The following is an 18807-nucleotide window of genomic DNA, read 5'->3' as shown; positions in this document are numbered from 1 at the left end:
GTAAAAATACTACTTTGGATATACAACAGAAATGTCAATAGTGCTATATCTATGGAGCAGGATTATAGGTGATTTAAAAATTTTTCTTTCTCTGTATTTCTGACTATTCTACAATAACTAAGTGTTGTTAATATAATTTAAATCTTACCTTAAAAACAGAGCAGCGCACATCAGCCGAGCTCGTGTCCAGTGCCAGTTCCCCAGTTACCTTCTTCAGGAGATCAATAAGAATGGTAGGAGGCATCATTTCCCAGTATTTGGAAGTTATTTTACAGACACCAAGGATCCCTGTGGAACGGACCATCGGATAAGGATCTTCTAAAAGGCTCTATAAGTAGGAGGGGGAAAAAGCCTTAAAAATCTTACACTAGTTCCCTTTATGCCGACACTTGCTTTACACATTAGCACCGTGTGTAGCAAGCTTCTCACGGTATAGAAACACTGGCTATACACAGACTCACGCATCTCACTGTCAGTGCCCCCTGTGGCCTTTGCCAACAGAAGGGCTGCAGACACAGCTGGCAACTGGTAGGACAGGCAGACCGCAGCTGGTCCCCTCAAACGCCCTGTGTGAGCCACTCTCTTGAACTTCCAAAATGTTGTAATGCACTAAGCCCAGAATAAGGTAATTCTGCTTCTAATGGATTAATCCAGGTAACAGTCATCAGCTTTCCCAACAATAAAAAAAGATGCATGGCGTTTTGCCCCCCAATGGAAGTACACGGCAGCGTGAGGGACTCCAAGACAACAAAGCCCCACAAAAGCAGGACTCATCACTGTACAGGAACCGCCCAGGGCAGAGGAGGGTGTCAATGGCAGCAGGGACAGGTTCCGTAAGACGCAGTCTGAGGTCAACAAAAGAATAATTTGGCTTCTTCAACAAAAATAGCAAGCAGAAAAGGTGGGGGCGAGGGTTGCCTGACAGGGACGTAAACAGCACATCGGCCAATCACATGGAAACAGGTCACTGAAATGTCCCTGGAAAACGATGACTGGACATTTGAGGACGTGAAGGAACCATTAGGCACCTTTGTTTTCTGTAATAGGGGCTGATCATGCTGGAGAGTCCCAATGTCTAGCCATGCCTACTGAAGCAGGTGGAGCTGAGCCGCTGTGAGGGACGAGGCTGCAGGCCTGGGTCAGCATCACCAGCACGCAGCGGGTCACTGCCTTAGGCCCTCTACCAAACGCGTAAGACCTGCTGTCATAAAAGTCTAAAACAAAAAGAATCCTTACTCCATAGTTAGAGTGAGAAAAAGATTCAGGTTAGGGTGAATGAGCACTTAACTTCCTTTCCTGCCCAATCTGACCAAAAGGACAAATAAGACAAGCGGAGACAACAATGCTGGGAATGGAGCCTGCGTGACTGCTACCGGGAACAGCGGCAAAGGAACAGCCTCGTGGGGACAAGAGCAAAGCGTGGTGGCCTGAATAACGCTCTGCCCCGCCGAGAGCCCAGACCAGCCGGCAGCCAGGGTCAGAACCCACAGCCCCAGGACATCGCGGTGGCTCACACATCAGTGTGTGCTCCCAGGGTAAATAACCAGCCAGGCAAGAGTCCTCCGAGAGACACTGGCGGATGGAGGAGCACAGAGAGCCAGCAGTAGCTCCAAAACATCCACAAAGGACAGACTGCCCGCCAGGAGGGCAGGCTCCTCCGGTAACAACTATGGGGCCACCAGCCTGCCTGTTCCTCACCCACAGAACCTAAGGGAATCCTATCTGCTGACAGGCCCTGTCCATTGGTGCAGAACTTGACACACTTCCGTACAAGGAAGCCTACTGAGGACGCAACTCTACACGGCTAGAGGAAAACCTGGGCCAACTACTGGTCAACACGATCCTCTTCTCAAAAGTGAGACTGGAAAAGGGAAGACGACAGGTCATTTGAGGAAAAAACCAACAAGATAAAAATAAAACAAAATTGAAGAGAGCTTCAGGAAGCCGAGAGCCTGTCTTCGTAACTCACAGGCCTTATGGATTTGCTTCCCAAGAATTACTCGGTATCACTCTCCTGGAGTGTATTCTGGACAACCACCTTACGGCCGAGTCTCATACAAAGGCCCACACCTGTGGCCAAGCAGTCACACTGCCACTAAATGATCACTCTAAACAACGGCACTGTTTCCTACGGGAGGAGTCACTCCATCTAGACATTCACAAGGCTTCAATTCACCTTAAGAAGAGTCTGCACACTATTCAGGTGTGGAAATGAGTAGCAGAGCAAAAAGTATGAGAGAACGGTCAGGGTGCATGGAGGGTGCCAGGACGTCATGCTCTTTATCGGACTTCGTCTTTATTGATCCCCATGAAAGACTCAGATCCATTTACTCAGGACCTGAACCAACGGGCCATGAACTCTCAGCAACCTGCAGGCAGAATCTGTCCGTTCCTGTCCTTGCACGGTCCGCAGTGCTTAAGAACGGCTGAAAACCACCGAGAGTATGTTGTGACGCACGAACATAACACACAACTCGAATTTTGGCGTCCATTGCTGCTCCTGCACCCCCGGCGGCAGGTGGAGCATCCGTGGCCACATGGCCACGAACCGACAGCGCCGCTGACGGGCCCTCCCGGAGGCCGCCCTTCCGCGTGCCTTTTGTGGGGGAGGCAGTGCCTCCCAGATGGACCCAGAAAAGCTGAACTCGGGAAGGGGGAAAACATGTTTAGGGTGTACCAGCCGAGGGGGGAAACCAAAAGATAGGGAAACACAACATTCAAGTTCAGAAACCCTCGATGACAGAAAATACAGTGTTTTGAAAATCCTTGGGAAAAAAAATTATTTTGGACATAGAACTCTCTACCTGGTCAAACTATAAATTGTTAGGTAAAAATAAAGAACATGTTGGGATTCGGACGCGAAGAAGCACTGCCCTCCAGGACACCCTGCAGGTGTCCTGCAGGCCCCCGCCATTCCCAGGTAAGCGCAGGTCCTGCCCTGGAGTGGCTCGGGGCACCCGCAGGCTGCGCCGTGTACATTCGAGCCTCTCCCGATTACATTTCCATCTTAAGCACAGACTTAGAGTGGAAACTTCATCATTGTTGTCTTTAATTCTAAAAAGTCTCTTAAAGTCTGTTTATATAGTGACACCTCATTTTTACGGGTCTGATGGAATTTTGCTACCTAAAACCTATTTCCACCAAGAAATATATAATTTTAAAAAACTGTACATCAGTATTTTTAAAAATCTATTCTTTAACTCGAGGAATGATTTAGAATTTAATGTTTCTTATTCTGAAAAAAACATTTAACTGACTTCAACTTTTTCTTCCTCTAAATTCAAATAGGATAGCATTTAATAATTATTTTTTGTATTATTATTTAAAAGCTCATGATCATTAATCTGAATATAGATTACTCTGTGTTCCAATCTTAATGTGGTCAAGTTCCTTTGATTCTAGCGAAGATGTAGCATCTCTTTAAGGTATTTATTAGGAAAAAAAAGAATCTGCCATTCCTATGTGTAATGTTTCTTCACTGTAAAATAATCATTTCATAGATCCTGCCTCTTAAACTTATTAACATGTACATGTGACACAATTGCTAAAAATCCATTAACCTTCGTATCTGGGAAATATTTTTTTCATATGACACTCCTGCCAACTATGGGATTCTCACAGTAAGATTCCTTCAATTTACAAATAATATAATTTGAAGGATTTTAATGGAATAGAAAGAGATTGAGTTACACTATTGACTTATTAGCCAAAATTCTAAGCATATCCAAGACGTCAAGTAATTGACACCTACATTCTAAGAGATCGAACACCACCCTATACTCCTTTCACTTTGTAATTAAGTACTTACGTCTGGAAATTCACTTCAGTACCTAGTACAAGATACACAGGATTCACCAGTATGTCCCTAATACCTACTAAACAATCATATCACTTTATGTATGTTTATGTTCCTATGGACAATAATAACCACTGTCATCCTAGGGCTAGGGATGGAGCAAAATGTTTTATATACAATTTTTCATTGACACCTTGTCACAATCCTATAAATTATTTCTAATTTTAAAAAAGAAACAGGACTGGAGAGAGGTTAAATGGTTTGATTTATTTAGTGGGAGCTGGAATTCACAACAAAATGTGAGTCATGCCCTCACTGTGTCTGCCACCTCCCGGCAGGCCGCTCCTGAGACCTACTCACGCACATCCAGGGCAGGAGCACCTGGGGCCAGGCTCCCCCAGCAGAACCACAGATGCGGTGCCAGAGCGGGACGAGCAGCACGTCGTGGTTGCACCCACATCACCCAAGTGCAGACACACACATTCAGGCAACACAAACGTGGCCATAGATTGGGACACTGGACTTAAAAAGAGCAGAAGTTTTTTATAGTTTTTTGACTAAAAACTACCAAAATCTACTTTTGGTTTGCCTAGCAACATTTTCTCCTACAATGTAGGTGAGAGTGTATGAGGAGCATACACATACTCATAACACTATCCTTCTAACTTTCTGCCTGTCCAAGGTATTTCATGAGTCAGGAAAAAACAAAAGGAAGCACTCTCGGGGGGCCCCCGCAGCCGTGTGACCAGGCAGGCTGCTGCCACTTCCTGAGGCTTATTCTACTGACTAGGAAAATAAATAACATTTTTTAGCTTGTTGGGAAGACTTGCAAACATAAGAGAATGTGAACAAGCAGAGGTTGGTGCTCTCCAGGTAGACGAAGAAGACCCATAACACCCCTTTGAAATAAGTAACACATTGTAGTGTCCTAACATTTCATTTAAAGAGTCTGTTGTCTGAAAAAAAAATCAGTTGTGACAGGCCTTATTTGTAGGCCTGCCTTAAACTATAAACAGTGTTTGTCACTCACATACAGTCACAACAGACAGTGTTTGTCATTCACAACAGACAGTGTCTCCCCATTCATAAACACATGGAAAAGCTAGGGACCCACCTGTCACTCAGCTATCACCTGAGAGGTGGACTCAAACCCAGGCATCTGTTTTGACCACATTATACTGCCCTTCTGCTAAGGCAAGGATACACGTGAAACACTTAACTGTAGTGAGGCATCCCAAAGGAGACGAAGGGGAAGAGGAAAGGACACTTGGTCCGTGAGGTCACAGAAGGCCCCAAGGACAGAATGTATTTACTTGAAGAAAGCCAAGATCTACAAAGCTTGCCGTCAAGGGGCAGCACACAGGCAGTAACAGGGGGAGGGCCAGGATGCGCACCAGGCGCAGACAGAGCTGAGGTCACAGGAAGCTTGACCACATGGAATACGTACATAGAGTTCTTCAAACTGTTTCTGAATTTCACTATCCATTTCAATGGCATTAAAGTTTGGATCCCTAATAGGAAATGCTTCAATGAACAACAGGGCAGCGTTTGACCGGACTTCCGAGTTTCTTGCCTGCAAAGATGAAAGAAGAGTGTTTCAGAACCAAAGAGATGACAATCGAAGGGTTCCATATAGGAGTAAAGTACTGCTCCTAGCCCCTCAAACAGACTTATTTACAAAGTAAAGGTGATGGTAACATTTCAGGTGAGCAAGCATGTGAGACCTTTACTCAGCTAAGCTGAACTCTCAGCACAATGTCAGTATCTGTCAACACTGAACTGAGAGTTCAATCCACAGTCTTGCTTCAAAGCCCACCTTGTGTCATTAAGAGTGACCATATCCTATCACCCACACCAGACCTGCCTGCATTGAAATTTACTCCTCAGAATGCTGCAATCTTGTCCTGGTCACCAGGATGGCAGCAAGCTCTACAGCCTCCCACCTCTGCTGGCTGACAGCATGACCACGCTCTTTCCAAATGTGTAGTCAGCACTAAATCCATTTGATTCCCAGTTTAATGGGCCTAAGAAATGCTTTTAATAAAAGTAAAACATTTGTCACCAAGCCTCCAGCCCCAGTCTTATTTTTGCTGCTTTGTTGCAATTCTGGATCAGAGTACGCCAAATTCAACAGCACAGCTGGCACTGTAAACACACACGGAAGGGTTAGAGTTAAACCTTCAATCCTCTCCAGAGGATGGGCTTGTATAACCTGCAAAGCATCTCCTCCACTCCCTGCCGTACTTTCTTCTGACGGTGAAAATAACTCAGCACCTGACAACCAGGACAAGAAAAGAAAGGTACTATTGTTGTTTTAAAAAAGCATTTAAAATCCTACTTAGAAAAACCAACAGGGAACAGATTGTTCTCACCACCGAACAGGCCTGTGTGCCCCCAAGTTCTGACAGTCCTTCCTAGAGGGAACCACCGCAGGCACACACAGCACCGGACATGGCCAACCACATGAAATAGGCCTTGGCGAGATAAGGAGCGGCACCCTGGGCTGTGAGGGTGTTTGGACCTCACTTCCACGCTTCTACCAACAACCACACAGCCTCATAAACTTCTGACCTTCAGGGTAAAATGGGAAAGGAGAGCATGGAGGGGTCGCTTGGCAGGTTCTGTAGCCTGTCCTGGCTCTGAAGTGTGCTGGCTGCAACTCTTTTTTGCTATAAGAACCAATAAGGGCACATCTCCAAACAGGTGTCATCACTTGAGATCCTTCATACACCAACTCCTTCCCAGCACTCGTGAAGGGTCAGAAGCAGGCCGTCCTTAATACCCACTCCCGCCATTGCCCACTTCCCTTCTGCACAAGCCAGGACCTCCCCATGGCCCGTTGCAGACTCCTTCCCCAACAATTTTGCTTTGCTTCCTTAATCCACAACTCTTGGAACTAAAATTCTATTAGTGAAAAATAGAAAAATTAAAAAATTAAACAGATAAAATAATAGGTTATACTTTAAAAGTGAACTTGGATCAACTTTACCCTAAAAGAACTACAGTCTGGGGATTATTTTTCTATTTGTTCATTCTTTATTTAGGAGTTTTTATTGCTGATGGTAAGTGGTAGTAGTCTATGGTTTGTTTTTTGTGTATAATATTGTCAAGTTTTGGTATCAATGGTATATTCACTGCATAGAAAAACTTTTAAACACTTTATCGAGATAACGATTCACATCCTGCAGAAGTTCACTCTTTTAAAGTAGACAATTCAGTGGGTCTTAGTATATTCAGAGTTGTACAACCATTACTACTATCTAATTTTAGAAGATGTGCATCAACAATATGGGGATTTTTACTTTCAAATGACTTGTAAAGCATTTCCTGAAGCTTTTTTCAGCAATGATTTATTGTATAAATATGATGTTTATCAAAAAAAAAAGGATTTGAGGAAGAAGCTATAATGTGTTATAAGCAAGGCTAACAATTACTTGGAATCCAAGAGCACATTTCCATTTGAAAAGTGAAATCTGATATACTTCCTTTTATTCTTTCTGTGCATTTTCCCATGTTTACCAAATAGTGGTATCTATGCTTACAGTATCTTAATTACTCAGGCTACCACAGCAAAAACAGGGTATGAAAAAAGTGGTTAGGTGGTTCCAAGACTAAAGGAACTATGTCACAGATTTGCACAGTTTGACATGATGCCATTCTTTATGAAATAGAACCTAAAACATCAAATCATATGTGAAATAAATGACCCAAACCGATCTACAACTAAATGAAGCCACACTGGAACTGTGTGGGGCTGGGGCTCGGGGGCAACTGGATGAGTGCGTCTCTGGGCTCTTTAATTCAGACCCAGTCATTAACAGAATGAACTGTTTTCTTATCCACTCAAACTTGACCAGTTTATTAGCATTCTACAAGTAATAGAGATTTCACTAAACAAAAGTAAAAAAGGCAGCCATTGTTCACTTAGCTTCTTGACACACAACCACCAACACTAACAGTCCACAAACAAGACAGACACCACGGTGCCAAGTAACACACAGAACTGAGTCTCCAAGTCCGGCCAGGGCCGTGACCACCAGCTACCTGGCACTGTGATAATGGTGCTGATATGGAAGCCTTATTTAGTCAGACCATTCACAATATGAGGATAAAATTCATACCCAATACCGAGATTCTTTCAAATACAAAATCTTATGAAGAGAAACTATTAGAACATTTATTTCACTTGGTTTAGAGTACACCAAAATGGAAATTTAATATACTAAATAATAAAAATAATCTCAGATATCTTTTTAACAAGTGGTAGTCGCAGTTAGAAAGTAATGATTCTGGACATTTTTATGTCAAAGAATTAAAGATTGTCTGACTAAGGTTCTGACTTTCTTTCCTGTTATGGCAATAGATACCGAATATCAAGACTGAAAAATCCTTTAATGGGTGCCTGGGAAAGCCTGACTTTTACACTGATTAAAGGCAACTGTCTAAAAACACAGGTGGCGCATTATTAAAGATGCACGACCAGTGCTCTTGTGTCCTGCTCACCTCTCGCACTTTGGTGTGCACTGGAGACCTCCTCGGAAGGTGGATCCCATGGTACATGAAGTCCTGGATGCAAGCGTTTTCAATTGTCTGGAATAATAAGTGGGTGCCCTCCCACGGATGGCAGGGCGGGCAGTGTGAGCACAGAAAGGGTCCGACCCATCCATCTTCTGCCCCATGAGGAGGATGTGACCCTCTCCTCTGAGCTTTCCAGTTTAAATCTACAACTCTTACAACTCCTTCAGCTTTAGTACCTTGTTTCTTCTAATTTGATGAAATACCAAATTTGTGCTAAATGGAAGGACAGACCTCACCCTGCCAGTCAAGGCTGTTTTGAGACTGTGTAAGGCCTGGGAGCCCCCTCCACTAAGTCATCCTGACCCCAGTAGCCCAGAAGAATGGGTCTGTCTCAAGAGCCTCCCTTAAACTGACACTGACGGCCCCTAAGATGGGGGCCAGGACCTCAAAATGACTGAAATAAGACCTTTCAGACCGCCAAGGAGAGGGACAGGCCGTTAGTGGTAAGTGAAGCTCCTCCATTAACCCAGGCATCTGACCATCCTCCTGAGCTGGGTGACTAAGCAAGGCCAATCCCAGAAGCAGCCCAAATCCCCAGTGGTCTGCTACCCTGTACTCTGTGCCCCTGCATCTAGATTTCATGGCTTCAGTGCAAAATATACGGAAAGCTTGCTGCTATTAACCCCTTCTCCATTATCTCTGAAAATATTTCCTTCACCTGAAGCCACTAATAATTTCAGCATCACTCCACACGGAAGGGCACACCCCATACTTGCCATGAAATAGGAAACACACGGCACTACCTATCAAGTAATTGTGCCACACAGGTTGAGCCTGCAGAGATAATTACCAGCAAATGGCCATTTTATAAGACACAGACCCAGTTTCTTCAACACAGTGACAGCATAGATTTTAAAAGCAGAAAAGGAGGGACGGAGGGAGGGAGGGTACTTTGCAAGATTTAAATGCTGCAGCAAGCAGACACCATGCAAGACTTGCTGCATCCCAATTCCAAAAAACTGTAAAAGGGCACTTTTGAAAAAAAAGCAGAGGAATTTAAATATGGCCCAATTATTTTTAAAAGTACCCAGGAATTATTGTTAATTTTGTTAAGTATGAATATGGCGTTTTATAACCATATATTTTAGAGATGCATATGAGCACACTAAAGCACAATGAAATGAGATGTCATGCCTGGAACTTGCTTTAAAAACTTGGAGGGAGGAAGCCTGAGTACAGAGTGCTGGTACAAATTTAGTAGAAATCTAGTCAAAAAGCCATGTTTCAAATTACAAACTCCTATTTTCTAAACCACTATTGTAGAACAGGGATACTGTTCCTACAACAAGCTTCATGCAATCATAAAACAATGCAAAAAACGCATAACAATCTCCTGGTTTTGCCCTCTACCCAAAAAAATTACACATCATAAAACTACCCTAGAAGTTGTCATCAGGGTAACTTGAGTGACAGAAGTCAGTGACAAACCCCGGCACATAGACCAAGCTTGAGCTGGAAGGGGAGCAGGGTGGTCAGAAACAAACTCCCAACACCAGCTATCCCACCCCCACCCACCAGTTCAGGACCTGCTCCTCAGAGGAAAGACCCCTTTGTGACTAGAGTTAAGTATTTTACTCTCAGAGGGAAAGAAAACACATTTGAGAACTTAGTATGAGAAAAACACAGGGATATCAAACTTTCTTTTGATTTTCTCCAAAAGGGTCTTTGAATGTTTGTGTTTGTTAGTTATGTAGCCATATCTTTGTAATACAGATATTATGCAGTCATTATACATTAGCCATATTCAAAACAAATGTCTTTAAATTCACAAAAATAATGTAACTAAAAGAAGTGGCTTGAGGTTCCCACAAAGCTTTGTCCAACTGAAACAACTCAAGCCATGAATGCCATTTAAAATTGTTCAGTGGCCACAAAAAACAGGAAAAAAAAAAGATAAAATTATCGTAATATTTTGTTTAGCCCAGTATATCCAGAACACTATCATTTCAAACATGCAAGCAGTATTTTTAAAAAACATTCATGAGATATTTTACATTCTTCTTTCTCCACACAAAGTCTTCAAAATATGGTGTTTCATACATTTACAGCATATCTCAATACAGATCGGTCATGTTTCAAAAGTCAGCTGCTGTGCCTGCGTGACAGAGCATGTCTACAGATGCCAAAATGAGGGGTGAGTCCTGACTTCACTCCAGCCGTACGTCTCAGGGCAGGGCAGGACTCACGGCTGCACTCCCACGGGCAGAAGACGGAGACATGTGTCTCTATCAGTCCCATCCTGGGCTGCACCCTGACAGCACCACAGAGGGCTTAAGGGACCCTTCCATGACTACTTACTCAGAAACTAAAATACAATGAAAGCGAATGTTAACATTTTTAATAAAATGAAAAGAAAATACCTCCAATATTATCCCTGAAGACTTTTTCCAAGCTCTGAAATAAATGTCTGCAATGTGTACCATCAAAGATCTATTGAAAAAAATCAAGTAATTTAATGCAGGCTCATTTGAACTGTACTTTTAATGTGTATCATTCCAGATGCTCTCCTAGTCTAGGGAAGGAGAAACTTGGTTTTAGCCTAGTACTTTGACAACTATCTGTAGACATGTTATCCACCTGTGGCAGAAAGTAGACAATGGAAAAAGTCCAAGAAGTACAATATAGTATCAAACTTTCTCTTTTTTCTCAACCAGAGCTACCCCAGAACTTTACAGTCTTCTGTGAAACTGAGAACATAAGCCCAGAACCAAATTCTTAAGTGAAAAAGCATTTATATATAAATTTTTTGACTTGGAGTCAATTTTGGACTTTCCAGGCTACTAAGTCCTTTAGGTAAAGGGAACCTGAAAATACCAGAGTTAATTTTAGAACCATAGTTTAGAAATTCTATTGATTCAACCCAAATATTCTGCAAATGAGGAAAGCTGAGTAAACAGTGGTAGTCAACGGCAGGGCCTTTGTGATTAGAGGTACGGAATCAAGTCCCAGCTCAGTGCTTACACAGCTGCCTGACTGAAGGAAATTTAGTGAGCAAGGCTACCTCCAGAGCTTGAGGCTTGGACTTTAAAGCACAGACTAAGCGCTCGGTCCTGTGCCTGACAAGCGTCTGCTGGGCGGAGCCCTGGCCGGAGAGCGCACCCTGGCCTCTCACCTGCAGCATTTCTCCCACTGACCACGTCAGGCCACAGTACACCAGAGAGCAGACCCATGTTCAAACAGTACCAGAAGGGTGAGGGACAGGCTTTACTGTGACGAGGCTGAGATTTAACTTTAACTGTTAAGTGATTTGACAATTTAAAGGACTACCACAAGTTAAAATCTTAATTTCAGTATCATTACTGAACAAGAATGGTTTTCAATGTAGGGAAAAACTATCTAGCAAGACAATAGTACACAATAAATTATATAATTTAAGAGAGAATTTTAACAAATTCAAAATTTAATAAAGTTTTTAATACATTATTATAACTTAAAAGTCAAATAAAATCTTTCAAACCCAAATTAAGACAGCACAAAATACTGTCTTTTATACTTACTTCTGTAACCCCTGTAACTGGTTCTTAATGGTCCCGTGGATCATTTTAATGAAATTTATATTCCAGTTGAAGAGGGAACTAAGAAATCTTCTTCCCTGTAAGTAATAAAATAGGGCATAGTGTTACACTGTAAACAAGGAAACGTTCCCAAAACCAAACACAAACAATTCTTTGGATGTTCAGTAATACCACTGTTCGTTATGCCTAAAGGAAGCCCACGTAACTATAACCAAGAATCTGTACACTGGAGTTATGCAGGGGAAGGCGCTCAGGTTGAGAGGCAGCCCCTGTGGCAGATGCGGTAGAAGCCCTGGGACGACAGACCCAGACAGCAGGGCCAGGGTGGGATGCCCGGCAGAGGGTCTAGCAGCAGACACCACTGGGCTCCCTCCCTGCTGGACACAGGAGCACAAATGCACCATGCTGCCTGGCAGTACCTTAAATGGTCCATAAACATTTCTTTCTGGCTCTTTCGTATGTGTCTACATAACCTAAAATCAAAGAGTGCTTGAAATCTAGCATTTAGGGATAGAATGGAATTGAACATGAGTTCATTTCATCTTTTATAAAAGACAAAACAGGACTGATAAAGTTAAGAGGGTAAATATTTGCCAGGCTAGAGTTTTCAAACACATATAGTCCCCAAGTTATAAATGTCATGTACATATCATGTAATGATAATTTACATGCATGCTATTAGATTACATATATGAACCTAAAAAGCAAGAATACAATATATAGTCTTGGGAGTGCATAAAACATATCTACCAAGACTTCACTACCAGCATATCACTACCGCCTCTGGAACCCAAAAGACATGCAGCACACTTCATACAAGCAGAAGTGACTTGAGAGTAGAGTGCAAAATATTTGCTGTTTACCCAGAATGACTGGAAACTGGCTGACAAAATTAATAACTGATTAGGAAGTTAAGTTCAGGTATCCTAAATTCAAAAGAGCACAAGTTAAAAAAAATGGGAAGCTTTAACATACAGAGGTATATTTGCGTCTATACTTGTACACATATACATGTTAAACAAGGACAGTTCATCAACCACTGTGCATAAGTCAATATAAATAAAGCTCATTTATCTGAAACTGCTCTTAGCTTCATTACTCTCCCCAACTTTCTTAACAATCCTGGAGGTCCCAAGGGCACTGGCCCTCCATCAGCATCTTTGCCAACGAGAATGGCATCAGCAGTCAGACACACACCTGCCAGGTGCTGGGCTAAAGGTCCTTCACTCATCAGCTCAGTGCTCCTCAGAAATCCCAAGGGCACAGCTGTTGGTTCCTATTTCACAGAAGAAAGTTGAGCTCCCAAGGACTCTGACCAAGGCTACCACCATCGGTTGGACCAACAGAGATCTGACCCTGAGGTGCTGAAGGTCTTGGTCAGGACGGTCAGCAATCACATATGGCCCTGGAACCTAGCTGGCTAGAGACAGCACCCTGGGCAGCAGGCAAATCAGGTTCAAACCCCGTGTCTCCCACTGACGAGCTGACCTCGTACAGATATTTACAGGCCGCAGGTGTTCATCTTCCTCCCTAGGAATTCTTCCCCACCTACCCCACAGGGAGTGAAAACTCCCTCCTTTTGCCTCAGATATACATCTGCTAGGCTACCAGAATAAAAAACAAAGGCTATATTCTACATTCTGTAATTATAAGAAACTTCTTCTCTACATCCCTAGCATGGGAATATGGTCAGTGTTCCATACACGACTACAGAAGACCCCAAAGACAACAGCTCTGCGCTGTCCAACAGCAATGCAGCCACTCTGTGATCGGGACTCCCTAGCAGCCTCGTGGAGGAAGGTCAGAAGCAGCAATGACAATGATATGAACATGCAGGCCACTATCCAAAACATTATCACTTAGGCATTGTAATACGGGAGAATTGAGATATCTTACATTCTTTTTTCTTACTAAGCTTTAAGACTGGATTTTCCTCTTCAGGCAAAATTCCATGTGCTCAGTAGCCATATGGGGGAGGGACCAGCAGAATGGACAGTTAGCAGTGGGAGTTAGTGGATGGGCAGGAGAAAAATAAAAAGTACTGTGTGATGGAAGTTTTGAGTTTATGCCAATTAACCTGGAATTAGGGCAGAAGGTCAGATCTGATCCATGGGGAAGTGCTTTCTCAACCTTATTTTTAATCATTCTTTATTTAAAATGCAATCATGGTTCCCCAGGATTCACACAGCCACCTGCAATTATGTGGTTTAATGACGAAATAAGCAATGACTTATAAAATGTTTAATACAGCCATGCAGTAAAAATGATGTGCAACAAATATAACAGCTCTGAGAACGGAGCCCTATTTCAGTAAAACCCTGAGCACAATACAAAAAACAACCACACATGAACTTATGAAAAACATCCATTAGAAAGCAGTTTTCAAACACTCGAAAAAAGGAGCACCACTCACTTCTTCCTTCTTGATATAGTTTACATTTATGAAGCACTCAAGCAGCATGTCTTTAATTTCTCTACTTTCCTCCAAATCATAATCGAAACAATACAGAGCTTGGTGAATATGCCAAAGCCGGCATATGTCTGCACCCTATGAGGTCGTCAGGAAAAAAGACATTAGAATTAACGAACAGTAAAGTCACAATTCAAAATGACTAGAATATTTTTTATCAAAAATAATTACACGCAAAGATTATTTGTCAAAGAGGAAGAAGCAATAACAAACCAGAAAAGACTTTAAAATTTAAAATTTGCAAATACACTTGTAGCTGTGGAAAACATTTTTCTATAAGACAGGTAAATGCGAGCAGAAGTGCTGACGCCCAGCACTGTTGTGCAGCCCTGTGACAGCACAGACCTCTCTCTCAGTCTGCCCTGCCAGGGCAGCAGCCAGTTGCACACACACCAGTGCAAATGCAATGGGCCTGGTAGGACAGGGGAGCCAGATTTTTAATTACCTCAAGTTTAAATTTATATTAAATGCCCATGTGACTAATGGCTAGTGTACTGGAGAGCACAGGTCTAGAACATTAGGAAGATTTAAATAGTCTTAACAGCTGAGCAAAACAGTAGGAAAATGGATTATAAAAAGATGAACCAACAATGGCTTAAGGATATATTCTGACACAAACAAGGATTTTTCTGTCACTTGAAGGGCAAGTCAGATAATTGGCTGAGGGCACAGCCCTAAAGTGTCTCTTCTGTCATAAAGCTGACTGCACCTTGGAGGCCACAGAGCCGACTCTCACAGACAGTGGGACCATGCGTGAGTAGAACTTCTAGAAAGCTGCAGACAACATGTATCAGGAGGTCCAAATTCAAATCCACTGACCTACAGATTTCATTTCCAGGAATCTGTCTTAAGGAATTAAAGCTGGGGGGGGTGGGAGTGGGGGTCAAAGAGAAATTCTTCAACATCTCTAAAATAACAAAGATCACTTTGGGTGGTGCAATTATGGATGACTTTTATCTTCCTCATTTTCGCTTTCCTTCATTTGCCCAGTTTTCTAAGATGTACATAAGTATCTGTTGTCTTCGTCAGGGGAAATAACTGTTCTTTTTCTGGATTACTGAACTGTGTACCAAAGATTACATCCAACTCTCAAATGCTGCCAGTTGGCCCGATCCAAACTTCCCTAGTCAGCAGCCTGGCAGGACTGGCCACAGTCCTGTCCACAACAGGTGTGGTGGGGGTGGCTCTGAGTGTGGGTCTGAAGCAGGCGGGACCTGACCGCTCCTGCCCCTCTGTCCCTCACCACGCACGTGCAGCCTCATCCAATCCCACGGGGCCTGCCTCTCAGGGGACCACACCTCCTGTTGCCCATCTCAGTATCTGATCCCTTCTTCGCTACTAAGAAGACCCCCACCTTTGTTAGGAGTGGTGACATGTCCCTTTAAAAACTCCATCTACAGCGGACAGATGTGGCCATGGGACACAGTTCTGGCTACTGGCTACAAGCTGACAATTTCTAAGGTCTGGTCCTTGCTGCTACTGGCCTTTCCCTCCTGCCTGGAACTCACAGGTGGCAGTGGAGGTGAGGAGCCGCCTTGGGACCACGAAGTGACAAGGGAGGACAAGGGCCACCACCAGGAGCACGGAGAAAGCCTGCGCACAGGAGCGGGGAGCCCCTACCCCGCTGACCGCCTTCCTCTCAGCATCTTGGTCTAAGAAGCGCTGACTGGGAAGCCACTGCAGTCAGACCGCTCACAGGCAAACCTGATCCCTAACTTAGAGACATGTACGTCCTTCAAGAAGTCAACCCACCGTTTTAGTCTTGAGGCTCTTCCGCAGCAACATGATGAAAGCCGTCTTCCCCATATCTTCCCTGGAAGGCAGGCCTTTCTCCCACCACATGACACACAGATCCTGAATGGAGCCTTGCAACTTTCGTGCAGATTCAGGCAATGCATATAAAATACCTAAAACAGCACAGTAATCGTCAGAGTAAAGTGAATCAGTATTAGCTCAGATTCAATGCTGTAGAGTACTATGACTTACAGAGATTTGTTAAGCAAGTATTAATTCATATTTAACTTGCCAAAGATTTATACACATTATTTATAGACTACAAATGACATTAATTAAAATTTTTTTACTACTATTATAAAAGCAGATCCAACAGAATAGAGAATTTTAGAACTGGAAGAATGAGAGAGAGGTAATATTGCCAAAAGCCCTAATTTAAAAGGCAGACACTGAGGCCACCCTAACGCAAGCACTGTGACCCCCTGGTCACACCTACCACTAAGTCAGGTCAGGCCTGACAATCTCTGATCCACAACTGCCCCTCCATATGTTGGCCTTGTGAAAATCAATGAAGGGGCCCCACTGAGGCGGAGCCGTGAACTCTGCCCTCCCCACCCCAGAAGGCCATGCCCAGGACCCCAGTGGAGAATCCTCACCAGGCAGGGTCCCCAAGGACAGGCCCCACTGGGGAAGATGCGCGCGGCACCTCCTACCAGGAATCCACCCCTGCCGTTTGGCCAGTGGGGCCCCGTCACCCGGGAGCCCCACTTTTCTCCAGGGGACTTTCTTCCCAACAGGCCCCTCCCGGCCCTCCCCCTGCGCCCCTTTGTTGGCTGCACCACCTGTGGCTTCGCCTGCTTGCACATCCCGACTGCAACTCTCTGCTGTTCCTGAATCACCCACTTTTGCTGGTCAAATAACTGGGTTTTATTTCTAAGGTTAATCAGCCTCAAATTTTGGCTCATATTATACAAAAACTGCAGTGATTTATTAACAGAAAAGCTCAATAATTAAATTAAAATACTAATAATGTGCTCATAATCATAATCCATAGATATTTGAGTGCCATTATACTAATATAAAATTCCTAAATTAATGGGAAGTGGGAACAACTACAATATTAGCACTAATCATTTTATGAAAGTTATTCAGAGACTGAAAGTAAACAAATTGGTAGAAACAGTCTCAAAGCACGACAGCCTTTTTCAAATTTGGATTCAACTTCTAAATAAAACATTGAATTTCAATGTAAGAATTCTGAATAAAACATTCATCCAAGTGGCACTGAGAATAAAAGGCCAGATGGGAGAATTTGTTACCTGGGACTTACTGCACTTAGTGGGGTAAGGGCACTTGGGAGATCTTCCTTAAAAATTATCACGTAAAATTACTTTTTACATCTTTTACTATAAAATAATTTTATGTAAATATTCTAGAGTCAGATATTCCCATTAATTCATACTATTGTTCCTCCTAAATTAATAACTACACCTTTACACTTTGGTTAAAACTTGAAAAGTACCATGATATAAATCTTAGTGCAGTAAAACTCCCCTGAGTCAACAATTATTCCTCAGGTCATGTTCCTAACATATTTAAAGGAAAAGATTCAATATCACAAATGCTTGGTTGAAGTGAGCTGTCCGGCAGTGATCACCAGCTGAGAAACTCAAAGTCAGAGTGTTTTCCCTTAATAAGCTCTCACCATTGGTCCTTAAATCAAATAAGACTTTTCTGAAAAGTGTGCAGACAACAGCAGTTAACTGCTCAGTAATGTGCATTTATCACCTGAAGCATTTACAAAGGCTTAAATTAAACTGATTATTTAATCAGCCCTTAAAAGAATGCTATCGCTCCTTTTCTAGCTGACAGGGAAGCCTGGTCTCAAAGACATGCCCCACCACCGCCTGCTCCTGCCTCCCTGCTGGCTGCCTCTCAAGTGTCTCTCAGAAGCCCCGCCTCTCGATGCTCTGCCTCACAATAAAGCCGACTCACCGTTTAACAGAACAGCGCATCCCAGCAAGTCTTCGTAGTTCTCACTTGCATCCATTACAGACACAGAAGCAAGAATCACTGATGTGATTGCATAAATTATTTCCATGCTTTTTTTCTATATATAAATGAAAAAAATCAAAGTATGAGCAAATTAAACCAACTTGCATGTCCCGACTGCAACTCTCTGCTCTTCCCGAATCACACCCACTTACAATTCGGTTTTTAAAAGAAATATAAAAGTTACTAAATTTATAAAATGTACCAGCTTATTCTAAAAAATGAATTAAAGTTGAATATGAGCCAGCTGCCCCAAACAAATAGCAACACTGAATATCAGATTAATAATGGGAGGCTGGAAAGGGTAAAACTGAGTAAACAGACTTCTAATATTCTTGACTTCGAAATTCACACTTTTTCTTAACTTAAAATTCAATTATACACAATAAACAATTATTTTTTAACAAAAGGAAAAAATATTATTTTTGAATGACCAACATTACCATTTGTGAGTCATGTTCCATTTCCATATTGTCTTCACCCTGGGCCTCCACCATGTGCCATCCTTCCACAGGGCTGTCTAACAACACCTCTGTCAGTAAATCCCTGAGCCTCTGCCATAGCTCTTCTTTCTGTTTCCTTGATAATTCATCTAGTAACTCATTTAGGTTGAAGGGGTCAGAAGCATCTTTCTGTAGAATAAATAGCAAATGTTACATTTC

General features: G+C 42.9%; 1 protein-coding gene across 6 annotated transcripts in view; it reads right to left on the bottom strand.

Annotated features, from left to right (window-relative positions):
* NCAPG2 (non-SMC condensin II complex subunit G2) overlaps nucleotides 1-18807 on the bottom strand; it is a 63698-nt gene that overhangs the window by 36829 nt on the left and 8062 nt on the right. For all 6 annotated transcript variants that reach the window (XR_005056290.2, XM_036999451.2, XM_073238118.1 and 3 more), the window contains 10 exons: nucleotides 18589-18777; nucleotides 18089-18203; nucleotides 16112-16266; nucleotides 14303-14437; nucleotides 11872-11966; nucleotides 10735-10804; nucleotides 8300-8386; nucleotides 5975-6070; nucleotides 5244-5369; nucleotides 149-328 (listed from right to left, as the gene is read on the bottom strand). Coding sequence is in view for 5 of the 6 variants with exons in the window: in XM_036999451.2 (XP_036855346.2) it covers nucleotides 149-328; nucleotides 5244-5369; nucleotides 5975-6070; nucleotides 8300-8386; nucleotides 10735-10804; nucleotides 11872-11966; nucleotides 14303-14437; nucleotides 16112-16266; nucleotides 18089-18203; nucleotides 18589-18777 (1248 nt within the window). In the remaining variant the exon portion in view is untranslated. The remainder of the gene's footprint in view (nucleotides 1-148; nucleotides 329-5243; nucleotides 5370-5974; nucleotides 6071-8299; nucleotides 8387-10734; nucleotides 10805-11871; nucleotides 11967-14302; nucleotides 14438-16111; nucleotides 16267-18088; nucleotides 18204-18588; nucleotides 18778-18807) is intronic.

The sequence above is a fragment of the Manis javanica genome, chromosome 6, assembly GCF_040802235.1.
Source record: "Manis javanica isolate MJ-LG chromosome 6, MJ_LKY, whole genome shotgun sequence".
Lineage (NCBI taxonomy): Eukaryota > Metazoa > Chordata > Mammalia > Pholidota > Manidae > Manis > Manis javanica.
The sequence above is the reverse complement of the archived record's forward strand: the minus strand, read 5'-3'. Positions and strand labels throughout refer to the sequence as shown.